This window comes from Manacus candei, unplaced genomic scaffold (genome assembly GCF_025592945.1).
Source record: "Manacus candei isolate 608988 ecotype Guabito, Panama unplaced genomic scaffold, ASM2559294v1 h1tg000018l, whole genome shotgun sequence".
Taxonomy (NCBI): domain Eukaryota; kingdom Metazoa; phylum Chordata; class Aves; order Passeriformes; family Pipridae; genus Manacus; species Manacus candei.
Window position 1 is genome coordinate 7,362,223 of NW_026138066.1, and position 21,056 is coordinate 7,383,278.

The 21,056-nt window shown below is 51.7% G+C and overlaps 3 protein-coding genes across 3 annotated transcripts; 2 read left to right on the plus strand and 1 right to left on the minus strand.

The window, feature by feature from the left end:
* The first annotated feature begins 85 nt into the window (after positions 1-85).
* Positions 86-7,653, plus strand: ANKRD54 (ankyrin repeat domain 54). The gene is made up of 8 exons (XM_051785075.1): positions 86-423; positions 768-815; positions 2,963-3,061; positions 3,505-3,576; positions 3,982-4,029; positions 4,139-4,263; positions 5,130-5,237; positions 5,918-7,653. Exons 1-8 carry the CDS (start codon positions 102-104, stop codon positions 5,990-5,992), a joined length of 897 nt encoding a protein of 298 aa, XP_051641035.1. The 5' UTR covers positions 86-101; the 3' UTR covers positions 5,993-7,653.
* A 6,965-nt stretch (positions 7,654-14,618) lies between these two features.
* Positions 14,619-17,159, minus strand: GALR3 (galanin receptor 3). Its single transcript, XM_051785073.1, has 2 exons — positions 16,492-17,159; positions 14,619-15,922 (listed from the first exon to the last, which is right to left on the minus strand). The coding sequence occupies exons 1-2, from the start codon at positions 16,839-16,841 to the stop codon at positions 15,040-15,042; spliced, it is 1,233 nt and encodes a 410-aa protein (XP_051641033.1). The 5' UTR covers positions 16,842-17,159; the 3' UTR covers positions 14,619-15,039.
* Positions 17,160-18,896: 1,737 nt separating this feature from the next.
* Positions 18,897-20,697, plus strand: LOC127470024 (noggin-like). Its single transcript, XM_051785074.1, has one exon. It carries the CDS (start codon positions 19,101-19,103, stop codon positions 20,133-20,135), a length of 1,035 nt encoding a protein of 344 aa, XP_051641034.1. The 5' UTR covers positions 18,897-19,100; the 3' UTR covers positions 20,136-20,697.
* Positions 20,698-21,056: the final 359 nt, after the last annotated feature.

Consider the following 21,056-nt stretch of genomic DNA (forward strand, 5'->3'; position numbering starts at 1 on the left):
GCACGCAGAGAGCGAGGCGCCTCCCATTGGTCGAGCGGATACGGCCCGCCCTGTTGCTATGGTGACGCCCCGCCCCTCTCCCCGGCCCGGCCCGTGAGAGGATGGAGGGTGGCGGCGGGGCCGACGCGGCACCCGGCGCGGGGCCGGGGCCGGGGCCGGGGCCAGAGCCGGAGTCGGAGTCGGAGTCGAGGTCGGAGCCGCAGCCGCAGCCGGAGCTGGAGCCGGAGCCGGAGCCGCAGCCGCTGGTCGGGCTGCCGCTGCTGGAGCCCGGGCTGCCGCTGGGGCCGGCGGCGGGCGCGCCCCTCGGGTACCTGCACGTCCTGTGGCAGCGGGAGGAGCCGGCGGGCAAGATCCCGGCCCGCCGCCTGCGCAGGGCCGCCCGCCTGCACCGCCGGCTGGGGCCCACGGGCAAGGAGGCCCACGGTGAGCGGGAGGCGGCGGGGAGCCGCTGTCCCGCCCCGGGACAGCTCTGCCTTCGGCCGGCTCCGCATGGGAAGGGGGTCGGATCTGTTCTGGGGGGGACTTGGGAAGGCATCCCTGGTCCTGCCAGGGGAGGGTGCCGGTCAGGAGTGGGAGGGCTTCCATAGAACACGAGGAGAACTGTTCTTACCTGGTGGCTTGATCTCCGGCTTCCCCTTCTCCTGAGCCAGGAGCAGCAGTGCGATTTGGCCCCACAGCTGGGCTCGAGCACCAGGACGGGATGTTCCAGCAGGGAAACGCAGCTTTTTCTTCTGTGCTTCTTAGTAATTGCTTTCTTTTCTCCACAGCTCTGAAAAGGCTGCGTGAAGCTGCCAATAGCAATGATTTAGACACAGGTAAGGCTTCTGTCAGTCCCACTTGGGATCTCTTCCTGGAAGGGCAGTATGTCAAGGACTCTTATTTTAGGAGAGGACAAAATGGGTGCTGATAGTTTGTGGACGTGGTGCTTTAGATGCTTCAGATCTAGAAAATGCTCTTTTGGAGCCCAGTTTCATTCTCTGATCAGAGTGGGGCTGGTTATAGTGTTCACTTTTTCACTGCAGCTGGTTCATAGAGTTAATTTTCCAACTGCCTCGAGCTAAATCCACACTGCACTGTTCCAGCTGCTTTAAAATGTACCTTTTGCCCAGTTGTAAGCAGCAAGAGAGTAATGTTTTGGTTAAGGTGGAAAAACTGTGATTATCTAAGCCATGCCCTGTAAGATGAGGCAGTGTGACCCAGTAGATTAGAACCAGGACCAGAGATGGACTCTGCCTCTCACAGTGAACTCAGAGAAGGCTCATGGCCTATCTGTTACTCTCTTTACCTTTCTAGACTGTGGATTAGGTGGGGTTTGATATGAAGTGTCCTGCAACAATATCTGCCCCTTTTCATTGTCCCTCCTTAGACTGTGCTGTCCCCTCAGCTGTGCTTGCCTTTTATCAGGCCAGTCAGTGAACAGAATTGGAAACTGGTTCGACTTGTAGAAAATCCCAGTCCACCAGATCGTGGGGAGGTTTCAGGTCCTTCAGTTCCACAATTTGTTTCTTTCACAAACTAATGGGTAAAGTTCATCTGTGGGTTCTGTCGGTACAGAAGGGCTGGGCTTCAGTCAGTGAGTCAAGAGCAAGAATGAAAGAACGTGGCTTTATGGAAGTCGTTCTCAATCCATCTTGGATGTGAAAGACAGGTTCCCCTATTTACAATCCTGATGTGTTTTCTGCACTCTGCAACTTGAGAAAGTGCCTGATGATTAATTTATTCTTCATCAACAAGTAAACATCTTTGCTGTTTCCTGTGGTGGCATTGGGTGGGAGAGGTTATATCATTCCTACTGGCTTCAGGGGAGGACTAGCTAAAGTGTTCCCCATTAATGGTTCTCACTGGGGGCACTCCAGGCTCCTTGTCTTTCTTCTGGAGTATCAAACATCCCCTGTTAACGCCACTTCCATCTTTTCAGGTGTTCCTTTCAGTTCTGTGCCACACTTAAAGCAGGAGGTGTACAGGAGGAAATTCAACTGTGGCTATAATTCGATCTCTGGAAGCTGAGATGAACGGTGACTTTCAGTGGTCTGAGCTATCTAGTTTCTGTCTCCAGTACTTGACAGTCTTGGCTGTTGCAGGATATGCTGCTAAAGATCTCAAAATATAGTGAACCTGTCAGCATTTTTAACAGCTACGTAGCGAGCTCTATTTTATGCACTCATCAGGGTTACTCTGTCAGGGTGATCTCAAAACAACAGAAGTAATAACCCTTACAGTTGTTCTTACCCATGTTGCAACAGATGCTATTTTTATGTACCTAATCTTTGCAACCTTTACTGGTCTCTTTGCATTGCTCTTGTAGAGTCAGTGCACTCCCCTGCTTGCTACCCATACTGTAGCCACCATTCCCGTACTTTTGCCACACCGAGTGTGGCAAAAAACCAGGAGTTTCGGATGGATCTGGGAAGGGGCATAGTCAAAACAGGTGTGAAAAAATGGCATTTCTCACTAGACATAGTTACACTGTGAAACTTTGACCACGAGTCCATATTGGTGTGAAAACTTTACACAGGCACAGAAAAGGACCGTGCAAATCTATGGGGAAAGCCCACGGATGGGTAGTAGGCACAGGATGCTAACTCTAGCTTGGGAAGTGCCTGAGATACAAATGAGTAAAGCTGAGAGTTAGCCCCACATCCTTCTTGTCTTTTTATACTCTTCTCTAGGCATTTGCTGCAGATTGTCCTTGGAACTTGAAAGTTTGGCTAGATGGATCCTTAGCCATTAGGGTTGTTGGCTTATCTTTTGTGGCAACGTATGGAAGGTGGTAAAGGCTGAAACAGAGGGTGGAGGTTGTGCTGCCTCAGCTGGTTCTGCTGAGCGGGATGCTGGTTCAAGTCCCATTGACTTGGCAGCTGACAGCACATATATCTACCCCAGAAGAGCAGATAGCATTACCCCTCTCTGATCAGGTGCCCCTTCAGCTTACCTGCTTTCTTCTCCTCCTTGGTGCTGTCAGTGCAGCAACTGTTGGAGGATGGAACTGATCCCTGTGCTGCGGACGACAAAGGCCGGACTGCCCTGCACTTTGCCTCCTGCAATGGCAACGATCACATTGGTGAGTGGGGAGGGGGAGTTCTGCCTTCCAACCTCTCTGTGGCAGAGATTTCAAAGGATGCTCTTTAGTTTGATTCAGCATGTGACAGAGATTGCTCTTTTGTGTCAAAGTTGCCAGCTGAACTCTGGCCCCAGGGCTTCCCATGTCCCCCTGTTGGAGGGGGAGCAGGACCTCCCAGTTTTAGGGCTGTACTGATGCAGAGGGAAGGGTGTCCTTCCACCCCATTCTTCCCCTCAGAGAGCCCAAGGGCAGTGGCACTGCCTGACTTTGAGCTGGGTCCTTCCGCATTGCTGCACAAACCCCTGTTCCCTGTCTCAGTAAGGAAGAGCTGAAGAGAAGCACCTGTAGGCAGCCTGGTGGCTGTAGCGTGGACCTGTGGCCCATATGGGCCTGACCTGTGGGGCAAAGGGAAGGGACTGATGTGGTTGTTTCCTTGTTTCCAGTGCAACTGCTTCTGGACCATGGGGCTGACCCAAACCAGAGAGATGGGCTGGGCAACACCCCCCTACATTTGGGTAAGTGCCACAGAGATGAGTTTTGCATGAAGAGAGGTGAGGTGAACACCACCTTACTGTTCCTTTCCTCTCCACCTTCCTCTTCCCTGTGCCTCAGAGTATGCATCCCTAGATTTAAGGACCTAGAAGGAGCTCTTTGAATTTCACTAGCTTCACTCCTCACAAAGTTTAGGGTCAGAAAAAAGGTTTGAGAGAATCGCTTTCCCTCTCTCTGCCAGCCCCAAGGAGCGCAAGCTCTGTTCTAGAGGGAGTACTCGGGCTTGAGTGTGACGTTGTCTTAGCATTTGAGCTGTTCCTCTTTCCCATGGCAAAGAAGCCTTTGGGAAGCAGCAAGCTCCGCGCTTGAGCAGGAACTCGTTTTTGCTAGTGCCTCTGAGTTGTGTGTCCTGTGTTTTCCCTCCCCAGCTGCCTGCACGAACCACGTTCCTGTCATCACCATGCTGCTGCGCGGAGGTAACATTTCCTCTATAACAATTACAGCCTGTCCCTTTCCTGCCTGCCCTGTTGATACTCCCCAGGGACAACAAATCTCGCTTTCTGTCCTTGCTCGTGCATCTTACAGGGGCCAGAGTTGACGCCTTGGATCGAGCCGGCAGAACCCCGCTGCACCTCGCTAAATCGAAGCTGAACATCCTGCAGGAAGGACTGTCCCACAGCCTGGAGGCCGTACGCCTGGAAGTGAAACAGGTAAAAGAAACAGTGCCATGTTCTGGTAAGGTGGCACAGCCCCTGGCAGCATCCTGCACCCTTTATTTAAATACCTATCTGTAGGTTCTTGACCACTGTGGGGAGAGTTTGACTTTCCCTCCCATTTTCAGAGACCTTCCTTTTTTCCAATCTCTACTCTAAATTTTTGCAGGACCTCCCTTGGCTCTGGTAGGCCAAGGATGCATTGAATATCCTAATTCTCGGGCTGTATGGAGCACTCCTTTTCTTCAACCACCATGTAAGACAGATGCCTTGTGGCAGGAGAGGGACCGCAGCATGAGGCTGTAGCTATGGTGTGCACATGCAGGGACTCTGTATTTCTAGAACATTCTACCCTGCTCCAATATGTGGAGCCATGGAATAGGAAAGCAGTTGTGAGGTTGCGAATGCACACGGCATGGGCCTCACATCAGGAGCCTTATAGGAGCCACAAGGATTTTCATCCACTGTGCACAAGCAGATCCTGCTGGAGTGGGAAGTTCCTGCTCCTCACAGTGAGGGAAGCTAGCTAGCCATAAAGAGAAGCTTGATGCTTTCAGGGCTAAGCCTTATGCTGCTTCAGCTGGGCCTGTCTCTCTTCCCTGTTCCTAAACCAGACACAAGGATCACAAGTAGTCCGTCTGTGGCTGATGAAGGCCTCTGGTGACTCACTGGGCTCTTGTGCTGCCATTAGTGCTGTGCAGTTGCTTTGCATTTGTTCTTCTCTAAGGATCACGTACTCTGCCATGTGCTGCAGCATCAAGGCTGTGTACTTGGTGATCTAAGTGCAATTTAATTTTTCCTGTAAAAACGCCTCAGCTTGGTGCAGCTCTCTGATGTCTGCCTTGTATGCCTCTTGGTTTCAGATTATCCAGATGTTGCGGGAATACCTGGACCGTCTGGGGAGGCATGAGCAAAAGGAACAGCTGGATGACCTCTGTTCCAGGTTACAGATGACAAGCACAAAGGAGCAGGTAGGTGTCGTTGAGCTACTGTGACTCACCTTGTGTTGTGGCTCCTGTGTGTAGGAGAATGCAATTGCATGAGCAGTGGATGACATTAAAGACACGGTTATGGAAATGTTTTTGTTCACATTGGGTCAAGTGGGCAAGTTACATGATGACTCGTACTCCTTTAGGCTGGAATTGAAAATGCAGAAAGCATTGCTGTGCCTAGCAGCTCAGGAGAGAAGTTGAACATCAGATAGGCTGAGGGCACAGTCATTTTAAGGCCAGGATCAGCACAACCACACCAGGTTGCAGGGCGTTTGGTTTTTTTCCTACAAAGGATTGGCCCTTAGAAACAGGCTTAGAGGAAACAGCCCTGATACCACTGAGTTTTAGGTAATGCAGCAACATGCTTTTATTTTAAGGACTGGCTAAATCGCACAGGGTGGAGGTTAAGCATCGACCTCCTGAGGAATGAGGAGAACTCCCATTGCCTTACATTAGGGCTTGTTTGATCATGAGGATAAGAGCCCTTCTGCATGATTGTTGGGACCAAAGGGATCCTGTCCTAGCATAAGCTCAGCACGGGCATTACTGGCAACCCTAATTCAGGGGTAGTCCCTGCTGTGTCGCGGTTTATTCTGTGGTGGCGAGTGGCTGTACAGCTGCATTCCCCTGCCTAACAGCCAGCTGTATTCTTCTGTCAGGTGGATGAGGTTACAGACCTCCTGGCCAGCTTCACATCGCTCAGCCTGCAGATGCAGAAGATGGAGAACAGGTAATGGGCTTCCAAATCATCTTCCTGATGCAGCAGGAGAAGCCTTAGAGAGAAAAAAAGGAAGCTGAAGCTTGCTTCCCAGATCGCTGAATAAACATTGCTGCCAGCGGCCTTTCCTGCCAGACTGACTCTCCAGTGGTGCTCAGACTGTTCCTGTTGGTGCTGCCACAGCTGCCTCACGGGGAGGCAGCAGGCTTTGGACAACAGAGGCAAGAGACAACAGAGTGCCGCATCTGTGACTTTGGGGTAAAAGAACTGCTCTACTTTTTATCAGATGGGCTGGTGATGAATAGGATACCTTTTCCAGAGATATTTTGCCTTCTTCTAAGTACTTCAGCTTGATGTAGGTGGTGGCTGATGTCATGTACAGCCCTGACTAGTGCACTCAGCAGCTGGCCAGCATCACAGAAATGCTTGAAACGGGCACTTTTTGCCACCTCCATAGTGCTCAATTGCCTGAGAGAGAAAGTGAATACCTTGGACAACAGAAGGCTTTGTGCTGTGAGAAGTACACACGCTTAATTCTGCATGCTAGCAGCTGAGCAAACATACTGCTTTGAGAGACATGCACTGAGGCTTAATCCTCACCTTCCCCATAGCCTGTGGTCAGAGGGCAGAGAATCTGTCTGGTTACAAATGGGATACAGCTTTTGCTGGCCTCATTTTTTAAATCACTGCTGCAAGTTAGTGCTTAGATACTAGAGTGTAACACTTGCAAAAAATACCCAGGTACACAGCTAGCAGGTCAGAGCTGCCCTGATGCAAGAATAAGGTTTGGGGGGGTGACAATCTTAACATAGTTTTAGGTAGACATCTACATCTTGCAAAAAAAACCCCACCATAACTGACTTTTGTGTTTCCTGTTACTGGCAGTCTCAGGCAAGGGGTCCCGTTGTGACAGGAGGTGTTGCACGTGCAGCCGTATTATTGGGCTGGGATGGATATGGGTTTATGTCTGCCTCAGCAGCACCAAGCCCACTGGTCAGCAATCCTGTGTTTCTTGCTCGTCATGCAGAGCCTTAAGTGCAGTGTGAGAAACAAATCATGACTTTTGCTGGGAGTCTGAAGTGGTGCAGCTATGCAGTGAATTGATCTTTCTGCTCTCTCACTTCTGCCCCTGTGGTTAGTAATGAAGATTTAGATTACTTTGTTTTGGAGCAGGGATCATGAAATCCCATTGATAGGGTGCCAACAGCAGCAGGGAGCAGGAACATGCCCAATAATAATCTGAATTCCTACCTGTGTACCACACTGTGGTAGTGCTGGCAGCCATACCCATTCCACAGCTTGGGAATCACTGGTTTGGAAGAGTGCCTTATTAGGATTCAGCTTAAACATGCAGCAGCCACAGTTTGGAGCGTTCTTCAGAGACCTTTAGATCAGCATGCTCTCTGATATCTGCCTCTTGTCCAGGAAGAGATTAAGTGGACCTCTGTGTTCAAAGCTGAAATACCAGAAATAGGCATGGCTTTTAGATGAGTTCATCCATGAGGTGCTGGAGAACATGACTGGGACCAGCAGTCTTGTGGTTGGTTGGGCTGGAGCTGTCACTATGGATAGTGGTACTTCGTTATGATGTGCTGGATGGGAAGGATGCCGAGGAGGTGGGAGACAATCTGACCTTTTTGTATTTTAAACTTCAATAAAATCCTGTCAGCCTTTTAAGACTCCTCAGCCAAATTCTCTTTTTCAGAGCAGCCCATTTCTTTTTCTTTACTGTATGTTCCAGGCCCCACGCACAGCACTGGACTTGGTAACTGCTACTGTCATAGCTGGTACTGAAATCAGAAGCGACAACACAAAATTGTTTGAATTCAAACACTGCTCTGTTTGCAGATCAAAGTACATGGTTGCTGACTGACTTTTTCTGATCCTGACTCCCACAGACAAGAAATCCAAACTTGAAATCTAGGTATTTGCTGTGAAAACCGAACAAATAGAGGAGAGAGATTCTCAGCAGAAGTGCTTCTGCACTCTTGCAAAGGTATGGAGCTGGTGGGAAGGTAGTGGCTGAATTTGTGCCTTGCCCCATGCTGGATAAAATGGCTGTGCTGTGAAGAGGCAGCAAAGGGATGAGGGACTGGGGAGGGACATCTGGGCAGTGCAGAGAATTTCCAGTGTGGTCCCTGTGTAAGGAGCAGGTGACTTTCATGTCCAGCCTTTACTTACCCTATTTCTTCCTGTCTTCACAGCCTAGTCTTGGTGTCCACATACACCCAGCTATCAGCGCTTCTGCCCTCAACAGCCTTGTTGCTGAGGAGACCATTAAGGTGCTCAAAGAGCAGGTGGCTGAAATGCTCTTTAACTCTGCAGTTATTTTAGTTGCTGATGTTGTCTGCTAACTAGACACCCCTTGGAAGCTTACCTCAAAGCGGGAATACATCCAGCCGGGACTCAGAGTGAAGCTTTTAGCCTCGGCACACGTGATGTTGTCAACAGCTCTTCAAGCCTTAGTCTCTCCTGGCACTGGTTTTTTTCATAACAGCTCCTGACAGGGGAAAGGTGGGGGTGCTGCAGACAGCCAGGAGCAATTATCTTGCTTCTTGTGCAGCACTGCTCCTTCCATGGGAGGACAATCAATAATAAAACAAGCAGGGTTATAGGAAGTTTTGCCGCTGCTTTAACATTAAGACCAGGTAAGAAAGACAAAAGGGTATCTGGTTTTCAGTAGGGAAAAAACTGCATCATGTAGGAATCACATTCTGTGAATCACCACACTTAGTTCTGCTTTCCTGCCTTGGGAATGAAGCACTGGGCTGCTGAGAGCCATATCATGTGTTTGGTACTGGATGGAGAAAAGTTTTATGTTTCTTTGCATCAGCCGGTCATGCCAAAACCTTAACTACCCTGTCATGCTCAGCAGCTGTATCTAGAACAAGTTAGGTGCTGGGGAGGGAAAGAAGGAAAGAAGAGGTTCCAGGGGAGGAGGAGACGGTGGCTTCACGCTGCTAAGAGCTGTTCACTGGCACTGTCTGGTTTTTTTGCTGCTCCTGGCTTGGAGAATTCAGCTTCTCCCAGCAGCTATTCCCCCCATCCTTGCACCCTGGGCCACAGATTTCTGTGCACAGATTTCCCTGCACAACCCATGAGGCTGGTGGCAGCTTTCTGCATCTCCCAGCAGTGTCTGCTGCAGCAATGGAGAATAGAAACAACAGCACAGGTTTCCCTCTGCTATTTGTTTTGCCGTTATAATCAGTTCAACCTCCTTATTTTCTTTGTACCACACCATCAAACGCACTTCCCAGATCCCTTCCTGAGCAATGATGCATCCCTGTCCTCAGGGCCATGATATTAACTGGGACTTGACTCTAGGCCTTGTTCCCCCTCACCCCTACCTGACTTCCAAATACCCTCCATTTCCCCTCCTCATTCAGAGCATGGCTCTGCAGGGATGTGCTGAATCCCCAGCTACTGAACCCAGCAGCAACCTCCCTGGCTCTACAGCCGCTGCTGTGCTGTAAGGTGGTACCAAAGCCAGCGAGTAAAGACTGAAAACCTGCTTGTGTCTCACTGAGGACTCACAGCAGAAGCCCTGAACAAAACCTCCCAGCAAAGCCACATGGATGTTGCTAAGCAAAAGCCTTTCTCTGAAGCAGCCACTCACCCATGCAAGCGAATGTGAAGCGCGCACTGTAATGTGTGTGAACATCAAGAGTTTGTTCAGCTCTTCAGCGGCTGAAATAATTAATCTCTGACATCTGAATTCTTTTATTTCCTCCACCTTTGCCTTTCTAGCACACTCCAAATCCAGCACTGCAATTATCTGTGCTGCTAAGGAAGCCAAATGAAGCATCTCTGGCAAACCCCATGAAGCATCTTCGGCAAACCTCCCACCCTTTCATCTGCTTCCTCTGCTCACTCTGTGAACAAGATAGATCTCTTCTTCCTCACAGGAAGGTACTTACAGAAAGATGCCTTCTTCATGCGGTGTGCCTGGCCCACGTGGGAGAGCAGACCTAGGCAGCTGAGGGCTTAGGGGGTGAGTAGGTGGAAGAGTCAGTAAGTTTTGATTAGGAAGCTGATAAAAGAGGTATGGCAAACAGCATTCCTTTGGTTTTTTTCTGAAAGCTCTGAGAGGGGAAGAGGGCATGTGGTTGTTGGAAGAATTAACATAATCAGCTGTCAACCTGCTAAGGCCGATTAGCAACCAGCAGCTAAACCCAAAAGCAAGTAACCAGAATTCCCACTCCAGGACTGCCAGGTTTGCATGCAGGGGTGTAAGCACGATGAGCTTCTTGGCATCTGGGTCTGACACCTCCCAGCAGTGTTGGGCTCATGTCACACATGCCAGGGAGATGCCAGACACCAGAACCAGTGCACAGTTGGCAGGACTAAGTTGCTCCACAGAGAGGAGATGGTGCTGACCCCTAGCCACAAAGCCTCAACCTGCTCACACCTCTCCCATTTCATCTCTGTTTCAGCTCTTGGAATGGCAGTACTCAGCTAATGTGGCAAATCAGCCTCTGCAGGGTTAAAGATGAGCTCATCAGCCTGGGTGATGACAAGTAGGAAAGAAAATACAAGCAAGGAGTCATTAATTAAGGCAAGAAGCTAGGAGCAGAGACTGCAGAATGCTAATCAGTCTGGAGGGAAGGCTGCGTGGAAAGCAGCAATGAAGCTCCTTCAGCTTTAATTAAATCTAACTATATCAAGGATGTGACATCTTTGCTTCACCTCTGCTTTTGAGCTGAGAAACCGGTTGGAGCATGTACACTGCTCCTGGGCAGACAGGAATTCCCTCCTGGCTCCAGAGCCTTCCCAACTGAAACTTAGTGCCTGCCCATCCTGCTCACATGCTCCCCAAAATCAGGGCTTAGCACCAGGCAGAGATTAGGGAAGGGGCCTGGGGCTTGCAGCCACTTGTCACATTAAATGCACCCTCTCCTAAGGTCTTCCTTGTCTTCTCTGCCCTGTTTTATTTAGGCTTCACCCAAATGTGCAGCAGTCAGTTCTGAGATGATCTGCTTCCTTTGCAAGCTGGGACTAGGAGGAGCAGGATCGGGGTGAGAAACAGCCCAACAGCATCTGGGCAAGAACAGGCAGCATCCAGCTGTGCCACATCACTCTTCCTGACTCCTGTTCCCTTTTCCCTCCAGTGCTTTAGGCTGTGTAGTGAGTCTTCACCCACAGAAATGATGTAGGTATTTGTGTTGCCCAGAGGTGGGTTGAGGCCATGTGAGCTGGCCACCAGCCATGGCATCATGTGCAAAGGGTGGCTGTAGAACTTGCTGTCCCGGGAAGGTGGGTAAGGCAATCTGGACATGTTTCTGAAAAGCATCAACTGCAGAGGAGTGGCAGCCATCATGAAGGGAGGGAGCTTGGAAAATCACAAGCAGGGATAGGAGGCGAGGGAGGCTCGAAGTGCAGAAAGCAACATCAAGCACTTGAATGGAGAAAGAAAACTAATTCCCAGCACAGCTCTTCAGCTGGCCTCCACACAGAAAAACGGGTGTCCTTGGAGCTGAGCTCCAGCAAGGTCTACAACAGCTTCAGCAAGCGTTAGAAATACCACGTCACCTGGGAATTTAAGAGCAGGCAGGACAAAGCAATAAGGAAAGATTTACGCAAACGGAAGTAGGGAATAGAAAGAGAACAGAAATAAGGGGGAGATTGTGGCTCTGCTCACACACATCACAGCTCTGCAAGCTGCCTGATGTCACCCAGCCCTGCTGCACAATGTCTACAGCACTGACAGCATTGGAGGGCACTGCTGGGACCAAAACACCTTTACTTTTTACACAACCTCCAGCACCATGCATGGGGACAAGTGAAGACACCAGCAGATTCTGCAGGCCATGCAGGGCTCAGGACACCACCGATGGCAACTGCATAGCTTCCCACAACTTAGCATTTGATGCAGCCTTGTGCTGGCAATTGGCTCCCAATGATGATCTCTCTCCTCTCTGCCAGCTGGGACTCCTCAGCATGAGTTCCCTCGCTGTTTCAATTACCTAGAAAGAGAGGAGTGTGGTCCTTCCAGATTTCCAGGCTACAGAGTCTGCTGTAGCACCCAGTCCTTGCATCTCCACCTGGAAAGTCAGCCCATAGGCCTTTGCTGGGAGGGATATCTCCATGAACATGATAACTGTGGGCAGTGGGGTGTAGGAAAGTGAACTGCTGTGGAGAGAGAATGATCTGCCTTGTTCAGGGCAAAGGTGTTCATTCTGAAACCTACTGGTGCCATGACAATCTGTAGTTGTTTCCCATCTTCAGTGTGGAAGTCTGTGTGCCCCACAATGTCACTGCTTTCCACAAACACTTTTTGCCAAGCTTTCCCTCTTTCAACCTGCTATTAAGAAATTATGGGTGCAGATCTGCCTCATGTTAAGAGTTACATACTCAGGATCCATACAGCACTAATTAAATTCCATATGTAATTAAGGAAAAGGAGGGTTGTTGCAATGACTAAGTTTACTGTGAATGTTGTGAGTGGTGATGGCAGGTCTCAGACATGGCTACAGGATTGTGGAGGAGGTGGCTGAGGAGCTCTGGGGAACTTGAACTCAGTGGGTTTGAATGAGCGAGCTCATCTCTCACTGCCAACTTAAGACCATCTCAGTGGGGATAAGGTGTGGGTCTGATGATCCTGAAAACCCTTGTCATGTGGTCAGAAACTGTGATGCTAATGGATATTCCTTTCTTGCCTCTCTAGACCCTTTCTAGGGCTTCTTCCTGGTTTTCTTCTACAGCATGACCAAAAGCTCCCAGGCCACAGGACTGAGGCTCAGGGGCTCTATCTGTGCTGGCAAACAGGATCTGTCTTGCTCACACTTGCAAGTCAGGTGGCATCACACACCTTGTGTTCCCAGAGCAAAACTGTCTCATCCAACGGAGGGTGGCCTTGGGTGGCTGCAGTCACCTGCAGCACATGGACTTGGCACACTGGGAAAGCTGAGTATCCTGCTTGGTCCTCCCCTCCCCTCTCATGACTCATGTCATGGCCACGTGACAAAATGAGAGCTATGTGAGGTCAGCCAGGCACCGCAGCAAACCACAGCATTGCAGCAATGCAAATCCCACTGGCTCCCTCCCTCCTACATGTGCTAGACTGATCAAAGGCCTTGCTTGGACATTGTTTTCATTGGCTTCTCTGGCAGCCTGATGATGCAGAAAAATGCTGGAAAAAGATGTTGTGGGGCTGAAGTCCCAACACAACCAAGTGATGCTCACCCCAGCTCTGGAGCAGCAGGATGCTGCTAGTGTGCGGAAAAGTCTCCTGCCAAAACGGAAAAGTCTCCTGCCAAAACATGAGCGCTCTGCCAACACATTGCTTCCCATCTCCCTCATGCCCTCTTGTCCACCCTTTTGCCATCTGCTTGTAGCCCCTCACTTTGCACTACCTTCTCACCACCACTTTCTGTCCCTGGAAATGGCTCTCACCCAGCCCCACACATTTCTCATTTATATTGCCCCCCCCACACACCAGGTACTCTCACCATCCCTCCCTTTCCCTCTCTCTACTTCTGTCTCCTTCTATGACTCTCTTAAACACTGGCAGTGCTGGAGTCATATTAAAACCCTCAGCTTTGCTGCTTCTGGGCACTTTTGCAGTGTCTGCAAAGGCAAATAAACCAATTGCCGCCATGCCAGTGAGTCTGTGGTCAGATGGCTCATGCGGCCTACACCACCTCCAACCCAAACTGCAGAGCCCTGTGCACGGCAGAGATTGTATCCAACACACAGCAAACAAGGCAGGAGAAGGCAATTACCAGGTTTATTAAGGTCAAGCAGGGGAGAAATTCCAGCAACTTCTGATTTCTTGTCCCACCCTGCCATCCCCGCAGCACTTCCCACTGTCAGGCTGGGAGGATTCTTGGCCCTGCTACAGGGTGTCATTGAGCTGCTGCCACAGCTAAAGGTTTCTCTGCAGCTGCTCGGGGCAGCAGGGACAGAGCAGGGGAAAGCTTTTCTCCCAGATGGACATGGGTCCCACAGCTATCCCACAACAGTGGCCAGTCTTGGAAGATATCCCAACCCCCTCAGTGGTGTTGGCCACATGCTCTCCTGGAAGTCTTCTCCACCATGTAGAAAGGAGCACTAAGGACTGAGCTAAGTGCACATGGGGGTGATGGGTCTGTTTCTTTCTCCTTTGCCTCACCATGATTGTCACTTGGCTCTACAGCTCATTTTGCAGCTTGGCTACTTTCTTTTGCCATCAATTCACTCACCATCGTCATCATCACATAGAAAAAAAATGTCTGGCCAAGTGAATAAACAGTGCGTGTGGGGCTAATATCGCTGAATAACATCACTGCTCTGAGAGCAAGACGACCTTCAGCCCCAGAAGGAAGGGATGAAATTCCAAGTAGCAAGCAAAGATCAAAGAGGAGGCAGCAATCCCTCAGAAATTTGAGAAAGGCAAACAGAAAGTAAGCAGAGGGGTGGATCAGGTAGAACAATGCTGTGCAGATTGTGTCATCGAGCTGTTGGCACAGACAGCTGACTTCCTTGTGCACCAGTTCAGTACTGGCAAAGATCCTTTGATCTGGATGCAGAGGCGAGGGAAGGGGGCAGAGATGGATGAAGGCTGCCCCTGGCACATAGGAAAAGAAGGGCATGTGGGCAGGGGACAGTGTTTCTCCACTTGGGACTCTCAGGAAGAGAGGCTTCCAGCTACTCTTTTCAGACTCAGGTCCCTGTGAACTCCACCCTTCCCACCCATGCTCTGATGTGACCTTAACAGCCTGGATTTCCTACCAGGATATTTTCATTTTGGTTTCCTCCCTCTCAGAGTTTCAAGTCGTTGCACAAAATTAGCAAGTTAGGAAGTTGGGAAATGGAGTCCTTAAAATGTGTTGCAGGAATGCTGCTCAGGTCACTTGACATCATATTAACATGTCCTTCTATTCTGCATCTGGTTAGGTGGATTGTGACATTCCTAGGTGAATGCTGTGGGCCAGCGAGTGAAGGTGAATGGGGCAATGGGTTTACCATTGCCACAGGATCTTTTGGTGGCTCTGCTGCATCCATTCCCCTCTGCCTCACATTATTTGGCCTGTTTGGGAATAGAGTGGCTACTCACGGTCTGGAAAATGTGTTTCTTCACTTAGTTCATCTGTGGTGAACAGTCAGAAACTCCTGAGTTCCTCTTAAAGTGGTCATGTTTAGGGAATGGCAAGCTGTTGCCAAATGTTCCTCCTCCAGTATCCCCTTTTTAACAGAGACCATGGCATCTGGAAGCTGCTGAGTCCATGCTCTGGCATGACTGGCACCTTCATGGTCCCTCTTCCTGGTGTCTTCTGGGACCTGGGTCACCTCAGTGTTGCCTCCATAGAAACCTCTGGTGCTGTTGATGAAACCTCTGTCCACATTGACCATATGGAATTTCCTTCCAACTCTCTTCTTCTTCTTCCTGGTCTTGTTCTGGAAGAAGAGGCAGGTGAAGACCTGCTTGAAACGCTTGCGGAAATGCTTGGAGATGAGGGCGTAGACAATGGGGTTGAGGCAGGAGTTGGTGTACGACAGGCAGTGGGAAGCCAGGCGGCAAATGTAAGTGGCTCGGTTGAAGGGGAAGTGGCCAAACCAGAAGCAGAGGATGACCAGGTGGTGGGGCAGCCAGCAGAGGCAGAACAGGATGGCCACAGCCACAATCATCTTGGTGACCTTACGCTTGGCCTTCCGGGACTCTGAGATTCTTTCTATGGGGTCTACGGAGGTCCACAGGAACTTGACGGTCCTAATGTACACCAGGCTCACCACGGTCACGGGCAGGAGGTATCCAAAGACAAACGTGAGGATGTCCAGAACCTTTCGGCGCTGGTCCTCCCAGATGGGGACACAGATGGGCATACCGTGGTAGTGGATTGTCTGGTAGTAACTGAGGTAAGGCCCTGCGAAGAGCAGCGACAGTGACCAGATTGCTGCAATGGCCACTCCTGCGTTTTGGGAGGTGCGGAGGTCACGGGACTTCAGTGGATAGCGAATGGCCAAGTACCTGGCAAGGAGGGGAAGGAGATGGAGAGACCAAACACAAGATGGGTGAGATGAGGTATTTCTCCTGCCCTGTGGGGATGCCATCTGTGCACCCCTACCCATGCAGCCACCCATCCCTCCCCTCTGCCACCTCTTGGGAGTGAGGGTTACAGTGAATTCACAGCTATATCAGGGTCATTACAACAGTGAGGCTGAGATCTCCATCATCCACTCTGCTGTACTAGCTCAGGAAGGGCAAGCAGTGTGTCTCCTGAACCAGGGAAGAGAAAGATAGGAGCAAGACTCTACTGTTTCCCCTGAGGTGTGTTGCTGTCCCGGGGCTTTTGCTATTCTTGGTTATGCATGGTGGACACTCCTCCTTCCCAAGTGAGGGTCAGTAATCAAGCTGAGAACTTGGCTTCCTGGAAGGTGAGGGCATGGAGAGTTGGCTCTGCTGGCTCTGCCCCTGGGGAGACCCAACCTGCTTTTTACAGGACATTCAACAGGGCAGCCTTTCTCCCACCTCTTAGCTCAGGAGTGGCAAACACATTGTCTCTGAGCTGAGAGTCTCAAAGGGAAGGGGAGACTTACCTGTCAATGGAGACGGCAGCCAGGGTAAAGCTGCTGGCATACATGGTGAGGTAGATCAGGAAATGCACAGCCTTGCAGGCAAAGGCCCCAAAGAGCCACCCATCCAAGGTGTAAATGGTGGCCTGGAAAGGGACACAGCAGATGATGAAGCACAAGTCTGCCACAGCCAGGTTAAGGATGAAGAGGTTGGTGGTGGTGTACTTGACTTGGCCATTCTGCAGCAGCACAGCCAGCACCAGCCCATTCCCCACAGTACCCACAAGGAAGATGAGGGAGAAGATGATGGGCACAATAATCCCTGCTGCTTGAAGCTCCAGGCTGTCAGAAGAGATATTCCATCCCTCTGGCATCTCCCCACCTGACCGTGGGGACCTGCATGGGAAGAAAGAGAGAAAGCTCTAAGGTGCCTGATTCTAGCCTTTGACACCCATATTTCTCCAGAGATGCCAATCTCAACCAGCTGGTTAAATGATGACACTAAGATCCTCATGATCCTCATGGCAAGAATGTTGTTGGGATCAGTCAGCTCACACCTGGCTTGAGCAAAGCTGAAGCCCCCTTCTCCTGCCCAAATTCACATTCCCACCATGGCATCTCCTGTGCTCCCAGCCCCCTGAAGGATCCCCGCTGCCCTACCACTTGGCCTCCTCTATATTCCTCCTACAATCCCAAAGCTACTAAATCTCTTGGGATTGCTTGCTTTGGCAAGTCTAAACCCTGGCTAGTATTCAACCGGGCTTGTCCACGAGGCCATGGGGGAAGGGGGCTCCCATGGTCTGTGAGTGGTCCTGGCACACTCAGCCCAGGGCTGTGCCACCTCCGTCAGCAGGGACCTGATGCCTGGATCACACTCCACAGCAGCAGCACCCCAACATACTCTTATCACGAGGGAACTCCTTAAGCTGGGACCACCTCCACTCTAGAACTGGCTGCTCCTTGCTCCCGGTGCAGTAGCTATGCTCTGCAGAGAAGAGGCAATTAAGGGCACCTTTTCATGATACTGAGGGGTGGTAATGGGCTGGATGGTGGCAGCTTGGTGAGGAGCTGCCTGAAATACAACGACAAACACTGTGAAGAAGTGTGTTATTACCACAGCTCAAGGTATTGTGATCTGCAGCAAAACTTCCTCCAGCCCTGAGTAACACTGTGCTCAGGCAGGGAGTGCCAACAGCCTATCTCCAAACGAGCCTTCCCCTTGTTTGCTATCACTAGAACAAATTGTCCTTCTCCGAGCAATAACTGAGAGGGAAAGACACCATTATCTAGCTACTGTTGACATGCAATTAACTCGGTTTTGGGTCATGCAAGCTCCTTCACCCCATGCTCCCCCACACCTCAGCTCACACCACCTTGTTTTCCCAGCTCCTATGTGTATCACATCAAAAGACTTTCTCTGCCTCTCTGGTTCTTCTGTCCCCTCTGTCCTACCAATAACTATCCATCCAGCCCCATGAGATCTCCTCAATGAAGCAGAGGAGCCCGGCCTCCCTCTGGGCATGCATGGTCACCAGGGTGTCTCTTCTCAGGGAGCCTGAGGCCACCTCTCAGCTTGGGAAGCCGGCACTCACCTTTTCAAGGAAGGGCCTGAAGCTTTGCCACTCGCTTGGGGAGGGGGAGAGCTCTGGTCCAGCCCAGGTGATGGTGACAAGGAGGATGCAGACTACCAAAGAGTTTGTCCAGGCAGCTTGGTCACTCCAGTCACTCCTGCCTGGTGCTCCGCTGCCTCCCCCTGCCTGCCATCAGCTCTGCTCTCTCTCCTTCTGGAACTCCTCTCCTTTCTCTCTGTCTCCCCCTTTTTCCCTCCCTCTGCTCTTGCTGCTGAACCATAGATCTCTGTTGATTTTTTTTCCCCTTTCTCTGAGGTTGGGTTTGGAGTTAACTCCTCTCTGCCCAGCTTTCCTGCAGGCTCAGCTGCTCCTTGTTCCAGTGAGGAAGGGGTGGCAGAGAAAAAGCCCACTATTCTCTGGAGGGAGAGAGAGAATGGAGGGGGGAAGGGTCCCATGGACCCTGGTGGCCACCCCTCAGTGCTGAATGTTCAGGATGTCTTATCCAATACCTCCAGAGAACAAGAATATTCCGCCACAGCGAGCCTGATCCCTGTCCTGTCCTCGGGATAGGGCCCTAAACCCTCTGGAGCATAAGCAATTATTTGCTTATTAGTTTGCTATTACTGGCTGTTATTAATTATTGTTAATAGCATGGCTCTGAGCAGATTGAGCCTCTCACGCAATGTCTGACCTGGGGAAGGAGGAGAATGCAGGTTTTGGTTTCCATCCAGCCCAGATCTGCACACCACCAGTGCTGCCAGGGCACTGCAGGGTGAGGAGGGAGGACAAGCCACCAAGTGAGGCTATCTCCAGAGGTTCAGCTCTATCACAGTTGCCTGGGACAGCATGGGTGCTGGCTGATGTGCCAAGAGATGACAGTGACCCACACAGCCCTCCTGCCCTGTTGCCATGTCCACCCTGGTGACAGGACCTATACCCTGAGGACTTCCAGGTATGCTAAGACTGACTGCAGCTAGGTGATCCTTTCCCAGCAAGACTCAAAGGCCACCAGCTTCCCTTCGCTGGGAAGGTCCTGGATGCCTCTTCCAGTGATGGAGCAGGATGCGGAGAAGGAGGTGCTGGTCCCTTCCCCTCCACAGCAGCCCTGATAGCCCTCTGGGGTCAGTGGAACCCTGTGGCCTGACAGAAGGGATCATACAGCTTCTCGATCCCACATGCCTCTGTGGCAGAAGGGAGCATGGTGTCCCCGCCAGCTCATTATCAGCTGCTGTAACCAGGGAAAAGGGGAAGGCCATGTCTTGGGACGTGGTGATAACCCGGGGGATGCGGCGGAGCACAAGCCTGTACCCTGCCACAGCACTGCTCACCATGGAGGGACCACACCGCTGCTACCTCCTCCTCCTCCTCCTCTGCCTGCTCCCACCACTGGGCATTCCAAGCCCACCACTGCCTCTGGAGGAACCTCAGGATCTGCCACTGACACTGTCCAGCACCGCTGACCCCACTGCCCACCTACTGCGCGGCCGCCCCTCAGCCCCAGTGCGGCCCTACAGCCTCTCGCTGTCCCCTGAGGATTACCACTACTCCCCCAAGCCCCGGCATCTGCGCCCTGGGCGGCTGCGCCGGCTCCTAGGCTCAGCCTTCGACCCCTTCTGGATGGCGACCGAGGAGCCCCGGGGTCGCAACAGCAGCATCCTCGAGGAGAACCTGGAGTCCATGAGCAGGGACCTGGCAGAGGGTGCTGGGCGCTACCGCCGCAAGCTGTGGCGAGAGGTGGAGGGACTGGAGCTGCCCAACCTGCTGCCCCCTGGCCCGGGGTTGCCCCCTGAGCTACCTGGGGCCCTGTCCCGCCACCTGCGGCAGTGGCTAGTGGAACTGGCTGCCTGCCGCCTCACCTCCACCTGGGTTGACCTGGGACCCATCTTCTGGCCCCGCTGGGTGCGCCACACTGCTTGTGACACCAGACCCCCCGGCTGCTCCTGGCCCCCTGGCATGATCTGCCGTCCCACACAGCTCACTCGCATCAAGCTGCTGGCCTGGCACTGCTGGGTCCCCCAGCACCCAGGCCCACCAAACTGCACCTGGCGGCAGATCCCCTACCCTGTTGTGACTGCCTGCAAGTGTTCCTGCCGCTGAGGGGGCTGCAGGGGGCTATGGAGGGACCCCATGGTACCTGTTCTTGTAGCAAAAGGCCTGAAAAGGCAAGAGTCTGCCTGGATTCACCCTTGGATCTGGGGGGAATCCCCAAACAGAGAAATAAACCTCCAGAAAGGAAGCGCAGACGGCTGCTGTCATTGTTCTTTCTTGCCAAAAGCCTTGGGTGGGATGCCCCTTGCCCTCTGCAGGGAGGCATTAGCACCAGTGGAGGCCCTTGTGCAGCATTTATCTCCAGCAAAGGATGAGGAATGGGAAAATCGTGGAACTGAGCAGCAGGCTCAGACCCTGTTTGCATCAGCCCCAGATGACTCAGTCCAAGCTGGGACATCCCTGCCTGCCTGGGTAGGGGAGCAGGCAGGGAGCGAGGGCAGGGAAATGTCAGCAGGGAAGGGGTAGAGGGAGGTGGGTCACAGCTCAGGGTGGAATCAGTGGTGGTTAGAGAGACTGTAGGGCATCAGCAGGTAGAGGGGCAGTTTTGGGACTGCAACGAGGCAGCCTAACAAGGATAGAAGTAGGGGGTGGACAGGGACCCAGGGCTGGAAGCATCTATAGGGCAGGGTGCATATGGAAATGGGATGGGATAGGACAGTCCTCTACTGGGTAAGATACATGAACCCCCCACCTATCCTGTGATGTGAATGACAGCTCCAGACTCAGGACTGTCAGAGTAGCATGTAAGGTCTGAGGTGGGTCAGGGAGCCTAAGCTGGGAACTGCATCCTTGAAAAGCAGTGTCTGCCTCTTCATTCCACCCAGCAAAAAGTCCTCTGCTTTCTGGGCAAAAAGCTGCATGGAGCTGTAAATCACATCTAAGCTGGGAGGCCTTTAAGAAATAAAGAGCTGGAGGCTTTGCCTGGGATTGCAATATTAACATGATGCCTTGCAGTTGATGGGCACTGCA

Bases quoted from the DNA above. Each gene is read 5' to 3' on its own strand.
- ANKRD54 (XM_051785075.1), top strand. From the start codon at position 102: ATGGAGGGTGGCGGCGGGGCCGACGCGGCACCCGGCGCGGGGCCGGGG. The intron at 3,062-3,504 runs GTGAGTGGGGAG...CCTTGTTTCCAG, and splicing joins CAATGGCAACGATCACATTG to TGCAACTGCTTCTGGACCAT. The intron at 5,238-5,917 runs GTAGGTGTCGTT...TTCTTCTGTCAG, and splicing joins TGACAAGCACAAAGGAGCAG to GTGGATGAGGTTACAGACCT.
- GALR3 (XM_051785073.1), bottom strand. From the start codon at position 16,841: ATGCCAGAGGGATGGAATATCTCTTCTGACAGCCTGGAGCTTCAAGCA. The intron at 15,923-16,491 runs GTAAGTCTCCCC...CCTCCTTGCCAG, and splicing joins GCTGCCGTCTCCATTGACAG to GTACTTGGCCATTCGCTATC.
- LOC127470024 (XM_051785074.1), top strand. From the start codon at position 19,101: ATGCGGAGAAGGAGGTGCTGGTCCCTTCCCCTCCACAGCAGCCCTGAT.